Below are 18,671 nucleotides of genomic sequence, written 5' to 3' on the forward strand. Positions count from 1 at the left end.
GGCTGCAGAGGCCGGGGGGGATTGGGGTCACTGTGTCGTCCCCCCCCCCCCGAGGGTTACAGAGGTGGGCAGCGGGGGTGTGCCGGGGTTTGGGGGAGGCCCGCTGCCCCCTCACCTGGGGGTCTGGCAGCAGGACCCCCCAGCCGAGGCATGGAGCCCCCCCCCGAGTGCCAGCAGGAGACCCCAGCCCTCACGGAGGCAGCCGCCGAGCTCCTGAACTTCATCGGTGGGTGCCCCCGGCCTCCCCCTTGTCCCCCACGCCGTGCCCTGGGGGTCCCCGGTGCAGGGGGGTGGGGGGGCAGCGGGTCCGGCAGGAGCGGGACGGGTCGTGGGGGCTTGAGGCGGGTAAATGGCGGGGGGGTCAGCCCAGCCTGCAGGGTGGGGGGGTCCCTGGCAGGGGTGACGGTCCCGCCGGGCAGGGCCGGAGGAGCTGGAGCGCTGCCTGTTCGCCGAGACGCTGGAGGTGGTGGCCGCGGGCGACCCGCCGAGGGACCGGGCAGGTGGCCAGTGGTGGGTGGCAGCCCGGTGGGCACCTTACCAGCCGGCGGGCGAGCCGGTGCGGAGCTGCCTCCTGGTGCAAGCCGGCTCCCGCAGCAGGCAGGACGGCGTGCCCCGCTCCAGCACCCTCAAAGGTGAGCCGGGGGCGGCTTGGGGTGTCCCCCCTGCTCCCCAGGGCTGGAGCATCCCCGTCCCCCCGGTCCCCAGGGCTGGGCTGGCCTGGGGGGCACTGCTGCAGTGCCAGCGCGGGGGCTGAGCAGGGCTCTGCTCTGCCAGCCTACGTGACCCCACAGCTGGAGACCCTGGAGCAGGAGGAGCAGGAGCGCCTGGAGGTGACGGGTGTGGTGGTGGCGTGTCCCCTTCCCCTGCCCCCCCCCCCCCCCCCGGGGTGTGCCCTGCAGCGATGCCCACCTGGGGGCTGCGCCCTGTGCAGGGTCACCGTGGGCAGCCTGGTGTCCCCTCCCTGGCTCGGACACCAGTTCTGTCCCACCAGCCTGGTCCCCTTCCCCTACTCTGGGTGGATGGAGCGGGGAGTTTCCCACAATGCATCTGGCGTGGTACCCTGATTGAAAGGGGTGCTGGGGTGTGCCACCTCAAAGAGGGGGTGCCCTGGCTCTGCCCCCCCCACCCTATGCCCCCCACCCCTCCTGCAGCTCAGAGCACACCCCGTAGAGAGGAGGACCCACATGGTGAGCCACCAGCATGGGATGACTGTCACCAAGACCCTCCAGGAGGGAGAGGTGAGGCTGGGGGGGCCCCTCTCTCCTCTGCCCCCCAGATCGGGCACATCTTGGGGGAGGGGGGCATGGCTGGTCTGTCCCACCCAGGGGTGCCTGCAGGTTCTGGGGGGTGCCATCCCCAGGGATGGTGGGGCTGTGGCTGTCCCATGAGGTGGCTGGGTCTCTCCGCAGGCAGAACCGCAGTGCTGGAGCTTCTCCTACGGCCAGGCCGAGCTGCAGGGGCTGCTGCCGGAGGGTGCCAGCCTCCTGCTGCTGCGGGTGCTGGCACGCCGGCGGGCAGTGCCCCCCAGCCTCGTCTTCCCGGCCATCGACACCAAAGGCCACCTCTGCACCTCCAGCTATGTGAGCCACTGGCTAGGGGGCCATGGGATGGGGGGTCTGGGTCACGCTGGGGGCGCCAGGGTGGGATGCGGGAGGCGGGGGTGAGCAGAGTGTGGATGACAGCATGGGGGGCATGGGGATGGCACCCAGGGGCAGGGGTGACTCCAGAACAGGGGTGACCCCTGGCCGTGCTCCCCCAGCGCGCCCTCGGCATCCAGCGGCAGGCGGTGGGCTCCGAGGAGGCGGAGGTGTTTGTGATCGAGCGAGCCGTGCACGCTGGCATGGGCATCTCCACCGTCTGGCACAGCAGCTTCCTCCCCAGCGGGTACAGGCGGGGGTCTGGCTGGGGGGACCCTCAGCCCTGCCAGCCTGGCAGGGACCCAAGAGGGGGGTCACCGGCTCTTTCCCCCACAGACGTTTGGCCCGGCGGGTGCAAGTCGGCTGCCCAATGCTGGTGCTTCTGCAGGATGAGACTGTCCTCGGCCAGACAGGTATGGGGGGGGGGGGGGCTTGTGCCCCCAGCACGGGCAGCCCTTGCCTGATGTCTGGCAGCAGAGTGGGGAATGCCCTGCCCTGCCTTTCTGTGCCAGGTGAGGATGAGCCCCAGCCCCACTTCCCCAAACAGCCCCTGGACTGGGAGGAGGACATTCAGCTCTGCTCCTGGTTCCTGGACAGGAAGGTGAGATGGGGGGACAAGGGGACATGGGGCTGTGCCACTCCCTAGCAGGGTCTCCCCTGGGGTGCCCAGGGGGCACAGTGGGGATCAGGCTGCTCGGCACCCCCTCAAGCTCCTCAAGTGTGGAAAAGGACCCAGGCATCCCGCCCCCCCACCCTGGTATGGTGGCTGGGGGGGGGGGGGGACACATTGGTGTCTGCGGAAGGGGGGACATCGGTGCCTGTGCCACCCTGCTGCAGGAGGAGCTGCAAGCATCCCATGCCGCCTACATCCAAGAGCACCCTGAGCTCTGGACACTGCTGGCCGACTTCCTCCAGGCCCTGCTCCTGCAGCAGCCCCGCGACCCTGTCTCCTTCGCCGCCCAATTTTTCGCTCCCTTTGCCCACCAGCAGCTCCCCGGGACCCCCTTCGCCTCCGCTGGGGCTGCCAGCCCCCTCCCCAGCCCCCTGCCTCACCACCCTCCAGCTAAAGGGGAATAAAGCTGCCATCACTGCCTGTCCAGGCTCATTTGCTTTGGGGAAACTGAGGCACAGGGAGGGCAGGGGGTGCTGAGTTGCATGCTAACCCCTCCCCCATGCCAGTGTGGGGGGGACCCAGGTGCCCTGCCTCCCTCCCAGCGGTTCTAGCCCCAACCTGGGGTGGGGGTGCCTGGGACATAGCCTGGGGCAGAGCCAGGCTCACATCCCTGTGCCAGAGCACCCCACATCACCCTGGGGGCAGAGCCCCGATGCCCACCTCTCTGTGGGACATAGCCCGGTGGCAGAGGGGTGCCCCAAAGAGGCAGCCAGTACTACCCAGGCACCCATGCGTGCACATGGGGTGCTCCTCCTCCCACCTCCACAGCCACAAGGGTCCTGGGGATGGAACATCCCGCTTTTCTGGGGGCAGTCTGACCCGCCATGATGCTGAGCACCCCATCTTTGGGTCCCCCCCACCCAGGGGTGGCGTGAGCACCCTGCACCGCAGAGTCTGGCTGGGCAGTCCACCCCAGCAGCTGAGTGTGCATTTTGACCTACTCACGCACTTGTGCAACACACGCCTGCTTCCTCCTCGCTCCCACTCCTCCGGCCTTTCCCCTACTCCCATGGGGCCTGCCCTCCCTCCCCACGCTGCGGGACACTGTCCCCCCAGCCGCCCAAGGAGCAGGACCCTTGGCATGTGATGGAGGGTGACATGCAGGCGTAATCCCACACCCCTGGGCACGCTAGTGTGGGTGGCCCATGTTTGCACGTGCCCCCCCTCCAGGCACAGGGTGGGGGAACTGGGGCTATGCACGTTCATAGCACCCAACCACTGCTGGGCAGGGCCCCTTTCCCAGCCCAGGTCAGCGGAGAGGGAAGGAGCACTTCCTTCTCCTCCTTCTCTCATCGGGGCGGGCAGCTGGGGGGGGTCCTTTAAAAGCTGAGCAGTGAGCATTGCACCTGGTGTTGAGATCAGGGCTCCCCAGCACCATATCCGGATCAGGTCCAGCCATGGCATCGCTGGAGCCAGGTGAGCCCCGTGACATTTGGGTCCCCCCATGCCTCCTTTCCTTCCCTAGACCCTCTTCCCTCTGCCTTGGGACCCCTGGCTCTGCTCCCCCCTCCCCGTCCTGGCTTCCCCATCTGCCCTGTCCTCTGTTCCCCCAAGCCCACCCGTGATTCACCTACGCTCCCAGGAGGTGGGTGGGCTGTGGGGGGGATTGAGACCAGCACCAGCCTCTTGTCTGCAGTCCATGCCCACCCAGCAGCAGGACCAAGAGCAGGGTCCCCTCCTGCCCAAAAATGCACTTGGCTCTTGGGCTGGTGAAGACTGGGCTGGGACCAGGGGTTTTTTTAGGGACACCTGAGCTGGAGGTGGCATCCGACCCCCCTGGAAAAATGGGGTTCGTCCCTTATGTGGCTCACCGGGCAGGGGCAAGTGAGACTGGGGAGAAGCCAGTACCAGGGCTGCCAGCCCACCAGTTTCCTTGTCCCCCGGCGGGCTGCCACCCCCCCCCCCTTCTTCCTTGCCCCCACCAAGGCCTCACCGGGTCCCTGAACCGGGGCCAAGCCCAGACTTACGGCACCAGCGGGAGCCTTGCGCCCCAACAGCGCCCTGGCACCCTGGATCAGACCTACCTGGACGAACTCATCAGCATCCCCAAGGGCGGCGGGGTAGGTGCTGCCAGGCTGGCACCTCTGTCTGAGGGTGGGCAGGGACGGGGCGGGGGGCTGGTACCGCAGGGAGCTTGAGGTGGGGGGGCAAAGGGCCAGCGCAGCGGGGGAGACGTGCCTGGGACATGCCCTGGGGACCTCAGCATCCCCAGACCCGGCTCAGGCAAATCACAGCCCCAGGCTGAGCGTTTCCACGCTTAAAGGTTTCCAAATGGGGAAACTGAGGCACAGGGCGAGGTGCTACCCAGCTGCAGGGATCACCCCGCGGTTCACACACCCCCTGGGCTCTCCATCCTGGACCACCTGTGCCCAACGCAGCGGGGCTCCCCCAGGCTGCCTGCGCCCTGCCAGCCCCCCCATCCCCGGGCTGGTCCCCGGGGGCAGAAGGGAGAAGGGGAAGGGAGGGGGGGTTCCCCTGCCAGGAGGGGTGGTAAAAGCAGGGCTCGGCAGTGGGATCTCACGGGGTGCAATTAAGAGTGCCTGACAACCCAAGGACCCCCCTGCAGATTGCTGTCCAACCTGTCCCCATGTGGGACGGGGGGATCTCGCTGCCCCCCAAGCACTGCTGCTCACGGAGAGGGGCTGGGGGGCAGCAGTTCCCTCCCCAAAGCAGGCAGGAGAAATGTCTCTGTGTGCGAAACGCGCCCATGCGGGCAGCACGGGGCTTCCCAGCAATGGGCTAAAGGGGACCGGGACTGCAAGTGGGTGACACTGGTTTTGAATGGGAGCTCCTCACTGACCTGCTGCCTCGTCCCAGCCCGGTTTCAGCTTCAGGAAACTCTGGGCTTTCACTGGGCCCGGCTTCCTCATGAGCATCGCCTACCTGGACCCGGGCAACGTGGAGTCAGACCTGCAGTGCGGGGCGGTGGCGGGGTTCAAGGTGAGCCCTGGGCCCCCCCGGGCCCCGGGGTCAGGAAGCAGCCAGGGGTTTCGTAACCTCTCCCGCGCCAACGGCCGCCCAGCCCCATGGCAAGTCGGTTTCCCCAGCATGGGGAGCAGGAAGGGAACAGGGGGGCCCTTGGCACTGGGGAAGGGGACCCAAGGGTGTGGGCGGGCCACCCCTCTGCTTGGGCTGGGGACCACCTCCAGCCCCTCTGGGCTTCTCCTTCCCCGTGTCCCCGGGCTGGTTGCTGGTTGCTGGGGGCTCTGGGTGGCCAGATCCTGCCCAGTGCCCAGCCCCTGCTGCCTCCCTCCCTCCTGCCCCCCCAGCTGCTGTGGGTGCTGCTGTGGGCCACCGTCCTGGGGCTGCTGTGCCAGCGCCTGGCCATCCGGCTGGGCGTGGTGACGGGGAAGGACCTGGGTGAGATTTGCTACCTCTATTACCCCAAGGTGAGCAGCCATGGGGAACCCCCCTGGGGGTCACAGCCTGAGGGCACCCTGCACTTGGGCTGGGGGTGGTCCTGGCAGGAATCGGGGGGGTCAGGACTGTCTGGGGGGGTGGAGAGGAGCAGGAAGATGCTGTGAGAACCCTGCCTCTCCCAGGAGCTCCCCAAAGCCCCCCCCCAGCCGCAGTGCCCCCCACCTAAGCACCCACACACATCTGCAATACAGGGGTCCGGGGGAGGTAGGGGGGAAGCAGCTGCCTCAGTATCCTAGTCTGATTTGGGGACACGTGAGCGCGTCCCGCGGGAGGGTGAGCCCAGGCGTCAGGGCAGCGACGCGCAGCTGAGACGCGGGGCGAGCCTGGGCGCGTTGGTGCGGGGAGCTGGGGGGGCTTGGGGGGAGTCAGATGGCAAAGGAGGGGGGGAGCTAGGGGTCCCATCTAGGTGGCAGGACCCTGACAAGGGCAAATGAGCGATGAGATGTTGGCTGAATGACAGGTCCCCAAAAGGAGGACTGGATACATCCCTCTGCCCCAGCACCCCCCCGGGAGCATCATCTCCAGACAGCTGGGTCCTGTCCTCAGCTCCCACTGGGGCAGGGATGGGGAGGGGGCCAGGTTGGGGTTGAGGATCCATCTTCCACCCTGAGACTGTGTTGAGGGAGAGGCTGGGGGGGGTGTCTCCCAGGGTCCCCATGCTGCTCTGGGTGGCCTGCCGCAGCCTGGGGCCAGGGCCAGGGGTCTCCACCCTGGAGGCTGTGACCGCTCACCCTGGGGCCTCACACCTCACTGTGCCCTGGCCCCTCCAGGTGCCCCGCGTGCTGCTCTGGCTCATGATCGAGATCGCCATCATCGGCTCCGACATGCAGGAGGTGATTGGGACAGCCATCGCCTTCAGCCTGCTCTCGGCCGGCCGGTGAGCCACCCCCCAGGCACCCCCCCAGCCCTCCCAATGGCCCTGCTCTGCCAAGGGGCCTGTGGCTAATGCCCCCCCCTTGCCATCCCGCAGCATCCCCCTCTGGGGTGGGGTCCTCATCACTATCGTGGACACCCTCTTCTTCCTCTTCCTTGACAAGTACGGTGAGTGCCGGGGTGGGGAGACAGGGGGACACTTCCCTGGGCAGCCCTGGTGCCAATGTGGCATCGGTGTCCCCCACCCTGTCCCACCCCATCTCTCAACCCCTCTAGGGCTCCGCAAACTGGAGGCTTTCTTCGGCTTCCTCATCACCATCATGGCCCTGACCTTTGGCTACGAGGTGAAGGGGGGAGCTGGGGACACCCCTTTCCCTGCAGGGCGCTGGCAGGGGACCCCCACGGGCATCCCCGCTGGCACCGGGCTGCAGGGGGGGGGGGTGCCAGCTCACAGTGCCCCTTCCCACTGGTCCCCAGTATGTGATGGTGAGGCCGGGGCAGGTGGAGGTGCTGAAGGGCATTTTCCTGCCCTACTGCCCAGGCTGCGGGCGAGAGGAGCTGCTCCAGGCCGTGGGCATCGTCGGTGCCATCATTATGCCCCATAACATCTTCCTCCACTCCTCCTTGGTCAAGGTGAGACCAAGGCACTGCCATGGGCACTGCCACCCCGGGGTGTCTCAGGGGACATGTAGGGGGGACCAGCCCTGGGGGGCTGTGGGACAGGGGGTGCTCGCCTGACCCCGTGGCACCCATGTCACCCACCGTGCCCAGACACGGGCGATCGACCGGTCCAAGAAGGAGGCAGTGCAGGAGGCCAACATGTATTTCCTGACCGAGTCCTGCCTGGCCCTCTTCATCTCCTTCCTCATCAACCTCTTCGTCATGGCTGTCTTCGGCGAGGCTTTCTACCACCAGCGAAATGAGGACGTGGTGAGTGTGAGCCCGTGCCCGCGGGGAGGTGATGGCTGTGCCCGGCTGCGGGGACGGGCAGGGTGAACATCCCTTGCAGAGTGGGTGTCCTCATCCCCTGGGATGTGTGTGGGGGGGTCGCCCTCGTGTCCGTGGGGGCTGCCAGGTGGCCGTCACACTTGTGCCCGCCATGCCTTGCAGCACAAGAGGTGCATCAACAGCAGCGTCAGCCACTACGCTGACATCTTCCCCACTAACAACGAGACGGTCTCTGTGGACATCTACCAAGGGGGTGAGCGACCCTTAGGCTGTGCCCAGCGGGCATCCATACCCATTTTGGGGACATAGAGCTCCCTCCCATTGACCCTTGTGTCTGGGGGCTGCCATGACCCCTCTGGGAGGCCAGGAGCCGATGGGGGTGCCCAGGGTGGAGGACACTTTGGGGTCCCCATAGGAGTGTCCCCCGCACAGGGCGTCATCCTGGGCTGCTATTTCGGGGCAGTGGCACTGTATATCTGGGCCATCGGGATCCTGGCAGCGGGACAGAGCTCCACAATGACCGGGACCTACGCGGGGCAGTTCGTCATGGAGGTGAGGGACAGGGACACTGGCCCTTGCCCCCACAGGGAGCAGCTGGGAGGGAGGGGAATCACGGGTGGGGCCTGGGGTGGAGGACCTTATGGGCAGCGCCCCCCCCAGGGGTATTTGGAAGAGTTAATTGCCCCCCATTCCCGCAGGGAGCTGGGCATGGGGCATTGCCCACCCGGGGGGTGGCAGCTTGCTGGCACCAGGGTCCCTGGTCCCCAGGAGGTGGGATGGGGACAGTGAGCATCCATTGCTGCTGCACGGCCACCCCCACCCCCTGTGACACCCCCTCCCAGAGGCACCCCGTTGGTGCCCCATGCAGTGTTTCCCTAATGAGCTCGTTTGCTTAATGAGCTGGAGCTGACATCTAGCGGCCAGCAGCCCTGCAAGGGCCCGCTCAGCACCCTGGCACAGAGGAAGGCGTGATGCCTCCCAAGTCCCTCCAAGCCAGGGTTTGGGGGGCCACCTGGGCGCGGTGCCCCAGGCATGGCAAGGGTGCAGGTTTCGCTGTGTCTCCAGGGCTTCCTGCAGCTCCGCTGGTCCCGCTTTGCTCGGGTGATCTTCACCCGCTCCTTCGCCATCCTGCCCACTGTCTTCGTGGCCGCCTTCAAGGATGTCAGCCACCTCACGGGCATGAACGACCTGCTCAACGTCCTGCAAAGCATCCTGGTATGGTGGGGGGCACCGCCTCCCCCCCAACACCCCAGCCTGGTGGCCGTGTCCCCCTCACCCCGCTCTCCTTCCAGCTGCCCTTCGCTGTCCTGCCCGTCCTCACCTTCACCAGCCTGCGCCCGCTCATGCAGGACTTCACCAATGGCCTGTGAGTGCCGGGGCGGGGGGAGGCACAGGGGGGGCAGAGCGGGGTACCCCAGCTGCACGTACCCTCCTTTTGGCCCATCTTGCCCCCCTAAACCACGCCGCAGGGGCAGTTGGTGTATGGGCATTGAGGAGGGTGCCCAGGGCAGCCAGAGCGGGACAGTCACTGCCCTCTCCATCCTCATCCCAATGCTACGTCCGGCCCTCTCGGGCACCCCAGGGTCCTCTGCATCCTCCTGGCACTGCCAGCCCTGCATTCCAAGGGTGGCCAAAGCCCGTGAGCCCCATCGTGGGGATGTAGCATGGCTGTGGGGTGCAGAGGTGTCCCGGGTGGGCTTTTGCTCCCCTACAAACCCAGCTCCCCCAGACTGCTGTGCCTGGTGGCACACTGGGTGGGGGCTCCGCCCTGGCGCTGATGCCCGCTCCCCTGCCCGCAGCCTGGGGAAGGTGCTGATGACCCTCATCACCGGGCTGGTCTGCGCCATCAACATTTACTTCGTGGTGGACTTTCTGCCCACGCTGAGGAGCCTGGGGTACTACATCCCCCTGGGCCTGCTGCTGGCCGCCTACGTGGCCTTCATCGCCTACCTGGTAGGGTTGGCAGCCCGTGAAGGGGGGTCGGCTGGGGGATGGTGTCCCCAGCGGGTGCCCATCGGCCTGTCCTCTTTGTCCCCACAGATCTGGACGTGCAGCATCGCCCATGGAGCCCGGTTCCTGGCCCGGGGCCGCCACAGCCACTTCAGCTTTGGCATCTCCCTCGACCCACCGGCCCTGGCAGGGACCCGGTGACAAACCCTGTCCCGCGCTACTGTCCCCCCGTCCCTGCCCAGCACGGCCCCCCACTCCGGGCACCGGTTTGATGTCGCACCGAGCCCGGGGATGATGTTCTCCCAGAGATGCACCCAGCACAGAAGGGGTTAACAGACAGGCAGACCTTCCCCCCCCAAGTTTTACGACCCCCCCCCCCCCCCAGTTCAAGGCTGGTCCAGGCTGGATGCGGGGTGGGGGCAGCGGGAGGTGCCCCCAGCCCTTGGCACGGAGGCTTCAGTGAATGCACCGCCCCGGAGACCTCCCCCCCTCATTAGTGCCGGGAACCGCCGGCCCCCCGGGACCGCTAATTACCGCTCGGGGCCGCTAATCGCCTCCCGGGACCGCTAACGCTCCCGCGCCGCCCGCCGACGGCGGGGCCAGCCCCCGGGGAGCCGGGGTCGCCAGCCCCGCCGCCCGGCCCCGGCCCCGGCCCCAGCCCCAGCCCCCGGCCCGGACCGGCCGGAGCCCCACGGGGGGCTCCTAAACTCGTGTCGGGGCGGGGGGAGCGGCTGGTAAATGGCGTGTTTGTACCCTGGCCTCAGCCTCGCTGCTGCTGCGCGGCCCCGGGGCGGGGAGGGGACCCCCACGGCAGGACCCTTACCCCCAGGCTGGGGGGTGACTCGGCGGGGGGAGGTTGCATACACCCACGCGTGACCGTGGGGGTGCGGGGGGGGGGGGGGGCTTAGCCCTAACCCTTTGCATTCCCCCAGGGGGGAGGGGGGGTGCCCCACCGTGCCCTCCCCGCCCCGGATGCCCCGTTTCCCGCCTGCCGGCCCCGCCGGATGCGGATGCGGGGCCGCTCGGGCCCTCCCGGGGGCGGCCGTCGCCCCCCCGACCCGCGGCCCCGCACCCCGGGTGGGGGGTCCCGCCGCGCTTCGCCCCCCGCCGCGGCCCGCACTTGCGAGACGCTCCCTGGCTGTTTCAAGGCTCCCCCCCTCTCCCCACACCCCCCCCCCCCCAACCCCCAAAATCCCCCTCCCCAAACCAGCCCGGCCGAGGGGTGCGGGGGGGGGGGGGGAATTCGGGGGGCCGGACCCCCCCCCGCCCCATGCCCTCCCCCGGGAGGGGACCCCCCCCCCCGCTTCGGGGGACCGCGCTTGTTTATGTGAAGAATTTCCCCTTCCTTAAAAGGGCGATGCCGGCCGGTGTGGGGCGGTGCCTCCCCCCCGCCTCCGCGTTGGCCCAGCCTCGGGCTGCTTGAAGGAGGAGCCAGAGTTGTGGGGCCCACCGAAAGGCGGGGTGTCCCGGCCCCCCCAAGGGGCGCAGCCGACCCCAGTCGCCGGATCTGCCGCCAGCTCTGGGGAGGAGGAGCAGGCACCACCCTCCCCGCCCCGGTGCCTGCAAGGGGCACCCCGGGGTGCCCCTGCCCGGGGCCACAGGGCTGGGGGGGGGCGGGGGCTGCCAGGGACTGGGGGGGCCCGGGGGTCGTGCCAGCGGGCGCGGGGCTGGGTGGTGCTGGGGTCCGCGGGGTGCAGGGTGCAGCCCCACGGCTCTCCGGCTGGCACGGTGTGTCCCCGGGGGGCAGGGGGCCACCAGGGCTGTGCCTGCGGGGATCGCCCTTCTCCGGCCGGGACCCCCATCCCGGGGCACCCCCGGCCCGGGGGCACCTGCTCCGGGCCCCGGCCGTGGGGCAGCGTTTGGAGGGGCAGCGCTTGGAGGGGCAGCGCTCCCAGGGCCGGAGGTAGCTGGGGGGACAGGGGACGGCGTCCGGGCCCCCAGCCTGCGGGCTGTGCGGGGTGGCACGGGGGGGTGGCTCGGTGCCCACTGGCAGGAGCCCGGTGCCTTTCTGCCCTGTGCCCCCACGCCGCAGCCCACCCACCCAGCTGGGGGCTGCCGGCTCCCGGCCTGGGCTGGGGGCGCAGGATGAGGCCCCTGTCCCCACAAGCCCCGTGTCCCCAGCCTGTCCCACAGCCCCCGGATGGGGCGACATCTCCCCGAGCTCCCCGGCTGCCCGATCTGCCCCTGGGCGGGCAGCGAAGCTGGAAGCGATGCTCCGACCGCCGCCGCAGGCGCCTGGCCTGGAGACTTTGCTAATGACATTAATTAGAGGACAGGCAGGGCCTGGCGGAGCTGGGACTGCTGCTTGCGCATGGCTCGTCGGGGAGGGAAGGGCAGGATTCGGCCAGGGGAAGCGGGGGTCCCGGAGGGGACGGCGTGTGCCCTCCGCAGCCGCCCCCACCGGGAGCTGCGTCCCCGGGCACCCCGCCGGCAGCCGAGCCCGGCCCCGCCAGCCCGCTGGGGACGGGGCAGGCATCCTGCCCGGCTCCACCTGGGCTAAAGGAGCAGCACAGGTCAGCCCAAAATAGAGAGCGGAGGAAGCACAGCCTCTTCCTTCCCATTCCTCCCGCCGGGCAGGGGGGGCAGCGCCGGCTGCCTTGCCGGGGGGATCCGGCTGCCTCCCCGCTGCGGAGGGGCAGGGAAACTGAGGCACGGGGCTGGCCGCTGCCCGCGGTCAGAGCCGGCGGAGGAGGCGGCAGGACGCGGTGTCCCGGTTCCCAGCCGCAGCCCGGTCCCTGCCACCCCTCGCCCGGGGGCCCGGGGTGCCCCACGCCGAGCGGGGAGCGCGGGAGCCGCAGGCGTGAACCGGCTTTTGCGCTGCCAGGGTTTCCACCGCCTGCCCGGTCCCGCCGGCCCCGCAGCATCCTAATTCCCGCCGGGGGGAGGCACCTCCCGACGCCGGCTTGGCCCTGCAAGGTGCTGAAAGGCGGGGGACGCGGGGCATCCTACACCCCCACGCGGGTTTATTCCCTCCGTAACACGGGGGGAGCGGCTGGAGAGGGAGGCGGGCGCAGAGACCCCATTTCCCAGCGGGGTCCCCCGCGGGCGGGTGCCGTGTCCCCTTGTGCCCCACGCTGGCAGCGGGGACAGGCCCCCTCCCAGCCCCGTTCCCCAGGGGCTGCTCCCACCCTACGGGGGCTGCTCGGCCCCGGGGGGCAGCACGGTACCGGGCTGTGCCGCCGCGGGCATCGCTGCCTCGCCAGTGCCCCTGGTCCCCCCCCGGGCCAGAAGGGACCACCTCAGCCCCGGAGGTTCCCAAACTGCGGCTGGGAGAGGTAGAAAGACCCCAAACAAGCTGAGGTGGGGAATTTCCGACCCGCTCTGCCCCCGGGGCAGCACTGAACGAGGGCACAGCACCTCCGGCCACCGAGGTGGTGACCAGGAGCACTGGAACCCCCCAGGGCCGGCTTTCGGGAGGGGAGGGTGCTGGGGATGGAGGGAGGCACCGGGGGTGCCCGTGCGGGGGGGCCTGAGGGGAGAGTTTTCCCGGGGGGGGGGGGTTGTTGCATCTTCAAGCTCCTGGTAAGAGCTACTTTTTGGAGAGCACCTGGAAACAGCCCTGCTTCCCCCCGAAAGCGGGAGGGGAGGAATTGCAGGGGAAATTATATATATTATTAATATACGAGTATAATTTCCCCAAATAATTAGGGAATTGCGGGGGAAAGAGGGCAGAAAGAAGCAAGCAGGCGGTTACCGGTGCAGCCCCCCGGCACCTGTTGCCCCCTGCACTGGCTGCGCTGGCAATGGGGAACGCGTCCCCGGCGGGGGGGACACGGGGACCCCCAGCACAGCCTGGAGCCCCTGGGTCCGGGGGGCTTTGCTGCAGGGGACACCCAGCACGGGGAGGGGGGGGGCTTCATATGCCGCGGGTGGCTGCGGGGAGGGACTCCCCTCCTTCCCCGGGGCTGCCAGCTGGATGGGGGGTGACACTGGGGTGACAGCAGGGCTGACCCCCCTCTCCATCATCCCTGAGCCGGGGGGGGGGGGGGTGAGGGAGCCCGAGGGGTGGCGGGGACCCCCGTACGACCACCGTGGCGCAAGGGGGGGGGTCCTTCCCAGCCAAACCCGCGGCGCAGGCGCCCCCCCCCCCCCCAGAGGCCGCCACCCCCTGCACCCCCGGTCCCGTTCGCGGCTCGACGGGGACCCCCGCTCCTCCCCCGCGGGGCGGGTGCCGGGAGGAGGAGGAGGAGGAAGAAGAGGGGGGCCTCCCCGGCGTTGCCCTTTTAAGGGGTTCCTTGAAACCGCGCCCGGGTTCCATGTTTGCAGCCCCAGCCCGGGCGGAGGAAACTCCATGTTGTAACAAAGTTTCCTCCGCGGCGCCGCTCCCGCGCCCGCCGCCCCGCGTCGCCGCCGGCCCCCGCCCCGCCTCCCCCCCCCCGGGGGCCGCGCCGGGGGGGGCCGCCCCCCCGCCCCCCCTCCCCCGGCGCCCATGGAGCACCAGTCCATCATCGCCCAGGTTAGCAGGGAGGAGGGGAGCGCCCCGCTGCAGGAGAAAGGTAACGCGGGGGGGGGGGGATCCCCACCCCACCCCCCCCCCCCCCGGTGCGGGGAGAGGAGGGGGGAGGTCCCCGGCACCGGGGGGGCCTGCGGGCGGCTGCGCTCGGAGGGTGCGATGAGCTGCGGGCGGTCTCAGCCCGCCCCGTGCGTCCCGCTGCCCCAGGGCTGGAGGGGGATGCGCTGGGGCACGGGGGGGGGTGCCGGGGCTCGGCGGCAGCGGGGCTGTCTGCACCCGCCTGGGCGCGGGGCGTCGTGCCCCGTCCCTCCCGAACGCCGTCGGTGGCCCTGGGGTGCTCGGGGCGCTGCTCGGGCCGCGGCGTATCTGCGCTGTTTCCTCCGGAGCTGGGCGGGGGGATGCGGGCAGCGCCCGGTGGGGAAACTGAGGCAGGGAAGGGGGGGCCGAGCGCCGGGCACCCCGCTGCAGCCCGGGCCACGGCCCGGCCTCTCGGCCCCCCGTCCCCTGCGCTCCCTCCGCCCAGCGCAGGGGGCTTGGCGGGGAGCGCTGCCCGTCCTGCTCCCCTCCGGCCCGGGGAGCTGGCAGGGCCGGGGGGGGAGAGGGGGCAAGCGTGGCAGCGGGGCCCGTCCCCAGTGGGGAGCTCCTGCCCCACGGGGTCCCTCCATGGGGCTGCCGGGGCGCGGGGCCCTGGCCCGGCTGCTGGGGGGCACAAGCAGGGGGGAGCCGCGGCTCCTGGCCCGGGCCAGCCCCGCTCCCGGCCCGGGCTGGGGGCAGGATCTGGCCCGCGGGGCCGGTGGGGAAGGGGCTGGAGCCGCCGCGCTGCCCCCGGCGCCCGGGGCGGGCAGGAGCTGCCCCTCTGCCTCAGTTTCCCCTTGATCCGCCAATGGGAGCTGCGGGAACGGCGCCCAGGGGCGGGCACTTCGTCCTGATTGGTCTCTCCCCTCCGGTACGCTCGAGCCGGCCAGTGAGAGGTGGGCCAGGCTGGGGGCGGGGAGGAGAGAGGCTGCAAGCCCCGCCTCCCCCGGCGAGGCCCCGCCCACAGGGCCACCCCCCCCCCGCGTGGGTCCGTGCCCCCCGCGGAGGGACAGCGGCACGACACCCGAGCCGCCCGGGCTCCCCCCGCCCCCCCCCGGGGCAGGACCCGCTTGTTATTGTAGGGTCTCCCGCCGCAGGGGGGGGGGGGCCCACGGGGGTCACCCGTGGGGCGGGGGCGCGCCCGGGAGAGGGGCTGTGGGTGGTCTCCAAACACTCGCGTCCGCGGCGCTGCCCCGGCGCCGGCGCTTGGCCGGGCAGGAAGGGCGGCCGGCCGGGTGCCGGGGCCGATAAGGGCGCGAACCCGGCTCACCCCCCCTCGCCCCGCCGGGGTGGGGGGATCCCGGGGTGGGGGGATCCCGGGGGGCCCCCCGCCCCTCACCCCGCTTCCCGCCCCCCAGGTGCCCAGGCCCCCGCCAAGAAGCCGCGGAGCCGCAGCATCCTCCAGTCCCTCTTCTGCTGCCTGTGCCGCGATGAGGGGGAGCCCTGCGCCGGCACCACCAGCGCCCCGCTGCTGGTGGAGGAGAACGGGGCCCTGCCCAAGGTACCCCCCCGGGCACCCCCCGCACCCCCTGCCTGGCGCTGGGGGGAGCGGGCTGCACATCCCCAGCGCTTCCCCTATGTTGGGATGGGGGGCGAAAGGGGCTCCCCCCCCCGCCCCGTGCCCCCTCTGGGTGGGCAGGAGGGCAGGGGGTGCCCCTCGCCACCCCGCTGACCCCCGGGTTTGCCTGTCCCCCCCTGCCCCGGCCGCAGGCTGTTGTCAAACACCTCCTGCCCGAGATCAAGCCGCAGGACGCCAGCAAGCTGTGCGTGGTCATCGACCTGGACGAGACGCTGGTGCACAGCTCCTTCAAGGTGGGGGACTCCCCCCCCTGCCCCCCCGCCCCCCACCTCCTCTGCCCACCCCCCCAGGTGATGCCCAGCACCCAGACACCCATGACCAGCACCCGGCGCAGCCCTGCTGGGTCGGATGGGGTGCCAGCGGTGCTGGCAGGGGGTACGTACTGGGCAGAGGGCAGGCAGCGTTTGGGCAGGGGATGCCTGCCTGGCGCTGACCCTGCTGTGCCCTCCCCAGCCGGTGAACAACGCTGACTTCATCATTCCCGTGGAAATCGATGGCGTCATGCACCAGGTAACGGGGGGGGCAGCCGGTGGGTGGGGGGCATGGCCCCCTCCGCCCCCTCCTCAGGGACGGGGAGCCGTCCCAGCGCTCCACACCGAGGGGCACTCGGGGGCGTCAGGGTGTGGGGGGCTGGCGCCCTGGGGGGCAGAGGTGGGTGCCCCTCTTCCCAGAGGGGTGGGGAGGTGAGGGAGGGTCCTGGTGCAGTGCCCTCCTGCAGTGGCCGGCCCCGGGTTCAAGTAATCCAGGATAGGCTGTGGTCTGGGCAGTCAGCCTGTTCTCGGTTACTTGGCTCCGGAGCCGGCCGGACGCTTCGCCCAGGACGTGCCAGCGGGGCCGTGGCATCACCGAGCCCCTGCGGGGCAGCCCCCGCAGCACGGGGCACGGGCGGCCCTCTGCCCCCCTTCCCCGGCAGGGAGCTGCGGGCTGGGATCAGGGACACGGGTGTCCCCCGGGATGGGCACGGGGGTGCCGGCGGGGGGCCGGGTTGCCGGTGCCCGCGGCGCGCTGCCCTCTGCCCCGTGCCCGCAGGTGTACGTGCTCAAGCGGCCGCATGTGGATGAGTTCCTGCAGCGCATGGGCGAGCTCTTCGAGTGCGTGCTCTTCACCGCCAGCTTGGCCAAGGTGGGTGCCCCGCCGCCCCCCACCATCTCCCTCCCCTTCCCGGCCACCCCTGGGGTGCCACAGCTCCCCTTGCCTGCCCACCCCCGGGCATCGCTGGCCCCTTGTCCCCTGCCTACGTGCAGGCAATGCCGGCGTCGGGCAGCGCTGCCTGCCCGCCCCTCCAAGGCGCTGGGCGGGCAAACTGAGGCACGGGGCGAGCTGGCAGCGGTGGAGATCTGGGTGCCATCGTCACCCTGGGGTGGGCACGGTGTCACGGCGTGAGCTGGTGACCCCCCTCCCTTGCCCGCAGTACGCCGACCCCGTGGCCGATCTGCTGGATAAATGGGGGGCTTTCCGAGCGCGGCTTTTCCGCGAATCCTGCGTCTTCCACCGCGGCAACTACGTGAAGGACCTGAGCCGCCTGGGCCGCGACCTGCGCCGCATCATCATCGTGGACAACTCACCCGCATCCTACATCTTCCACCCCGATAACGCTGTACGTACCCCCGGGGTGAGGCTGGGGGGGTGCGGAGGGGAGGTGGCTGGGGACCCCCCCCTGAGCCGCCGCTGGCTGCGCTCCCCGCAGGTGCCGGTGGCCTCCTGGTTCGATAACATGGCGGACACGGAGCTGCTGGACCTGCTGCCCTTCTTCGAGAGGCTCAGCAAGGTGGAGGACGTGTACACAGTGCTCAAGAAGCAGCGGACTAACAGCTAGTGGCCCCCCCCCAACCCCACCGGGCGCTGCCGGGGGGGGGCGGCATCACCATGGCAGCCGGGTGCCTTATTTTAGGGGGGTGGCCCGGTGTGCCTCCCCTATCGTCCTCCGCAGCCCTGGTAGGCGTGGGCGCCCTCCCTGCCTGCTGGTGGTGGGAGACGTGGGTGCCCCCGCCGGAGAGCTGGGTGTCCCCCTTCCTGCGGAGGAGGGGGGGGCTGTGGGTGACCCGCTGCCTTGCTGTGCTGGGGACCTGTTGGGGGGGGGGGTCCTGTCCTCCCCCACTGTCCCATCCCCCCCACCCAACCTGCAACCCCCTCCCCAAAACGGTTCTCAGGTCCTTTTCCCCTCCGTGTTCCCCCAAGTGCGGAGGGGGGGGGTCAGCAGCTGCTGCTTTCCACTGCCTTTTGGGGGGGGACTGGACCCCCCCATCTGGGTTCTGCCTGCTGGGGGGGCTGGCAGCCCTTCGCCCCTATCTGCAGCGGGGCACAAGAAGGGTTAACTCCTTACCACCCCCAAAATTGGGGGACCTTATTGGCCTTGGTGCATGGGGCCCCTACCTTAAACCTGCCCTTGGTGCAGCTGATCACCTTGGGGGGGGCACTTCCCTACCCCTCCCTCGTGCCTTCTGCTGCCCCCCACCTAGGGGGTGTGTTTTGGGGGCAGCCCAGCCTCAGGGCTGAGCCCCTGGCCACAAATGCCCCCCACGTGCCTTGGGACACCACGTCTCTGTGCCCCCCCAGCCCTGCAAGGGGTGTGTTTGGGGGCGGGGGGCACTTAACTTACCCCTTCCAACCTCAGTTTCTTCCCATGTGGGGGGCCTGGTGGCCTTCCCCCACTCCAGTTACACTGTGTCAGTGGGAGCCACTCCAGTCACCAACAGGGGGGTCCCCTCCCTCGTGGGGGGGCCCACGCACCCCCTCCCCATCCGTCTGCAGCTTCCCCAAAGGCTGCGACTCCTAGAGAGGAGGGACCCCTGTACCAGCCTCAGTGTGCCCCCCCCCCAGCCTTACCCCAGCCCCCCAGCTGGGGCAGGGGTGGGGGGCACTATGGGCCCCCTCCCCTCCCTGCAGCCTGGGGTTACCCTGACCCCCATGGGGTTGGGCTTGTGCCAGGGTGTCCCCCAGCCTTGAGGGACAGGGGGCTCTCAGGGAGGGTTTTTGGCGGGGGGTGGGGGCTGAGCTCAGCCAGGCCTTTTTTTAGCATTGCAATATGGACAATGTTTCATATCTTTTTAGGGAAAAAAGCAA

General features: G+C 70.3%; 2 protein-coding genes across 5 annotated transcripts; both read left to right on the top strand.

Moving 5' to 3' along the window:
• The first annotated feature begins 150 nt into the window (after positions 1–150).
• Positions 151–9,702, top strand: LOC142593542 (natural resistance-associated macrophage protein 1-like). The gene is given in 22 exon segments (XM_075710813.1): positions 151–226; positions 420–632; positions 775–830; positions 1,152–1,238; positions 1,410–1,580; positions 1,760–1,884; positions 1,974–2,134; positions 2,137–2,238; positions 4,237–4,370; positions 5,128–5,250; positions 5,580–5,699; positions 6,501–6,607; positions 6,701–6,771; positions 6,880–7,031; positions 7,033–7,236; positions 7,375–7,533; positions 7,714–7,804; positions 7,970–8,103; positions 8,617–8,766; positions 8,844–8,917; positions 9,351–9,504; positions 9,592–9,702. Coding segments are annotated over 22 exon segments (2,775 nt in total).
• A 4,228-nt stretch (positions 9,703–13,930) lies between these two features.
• On the top strand, positions 13,931–17,424 carry CTDSP1 (CTD small phosphatase 1). 4 transcript variants are annotated; one of them, XM_075710715.1, is made up of 8 exons: positions 13,931–13,997; positions 15,388–15,530; positions 15,740–15,841; positions 16,062–16,118; positions 16,473–16,480; positions 16,622–16,730; positions 17,020–17,205; positions 17,296–17,424. In XM_075710715.1, exons 1-8 carry the CDS (start codon positions 13,931–13,933, stop codon positions 17,422–17,424), a joined length of 801 nt encoding a protein of 266 aa, XP_075566830.1. The 4 variants fall into 4 exon arrangements, with proteins under 4 accessions (XP_075566830.1, XP_075566829.1, XP_075566831.1 ...); XM_075710714.1 differs by lacking the exon at positions 16,473–16,480 and having other exon boundaries at positions 16,638–16,730; XM_075710716.1 differs by lacking the exons at positions 16,062–16,118; positions 16,473–16,480 and having other exon boundaries at positions 16,638–16,730.
• Positions 17,425–18,671: the final 1,247 nt, after the last annotated feature.

The sequence above is a fragment of the Pelecanus crispus genome, chromosome 5, assembly GCF_030463565.1.
Source record: "Pelecanus crispus isolate bPelCri1 chromosome 5, bPelCri1.pri, whole genome shotgun sequence".
In the NCBI taxonomy this organism is placed as follows: domain Eukaryota; kingdom Metazoa; phylum Chordata; class Aves; order Pelecaniformes; family Pelecanidae; genus Pelecanus; species Pelecanus crispus.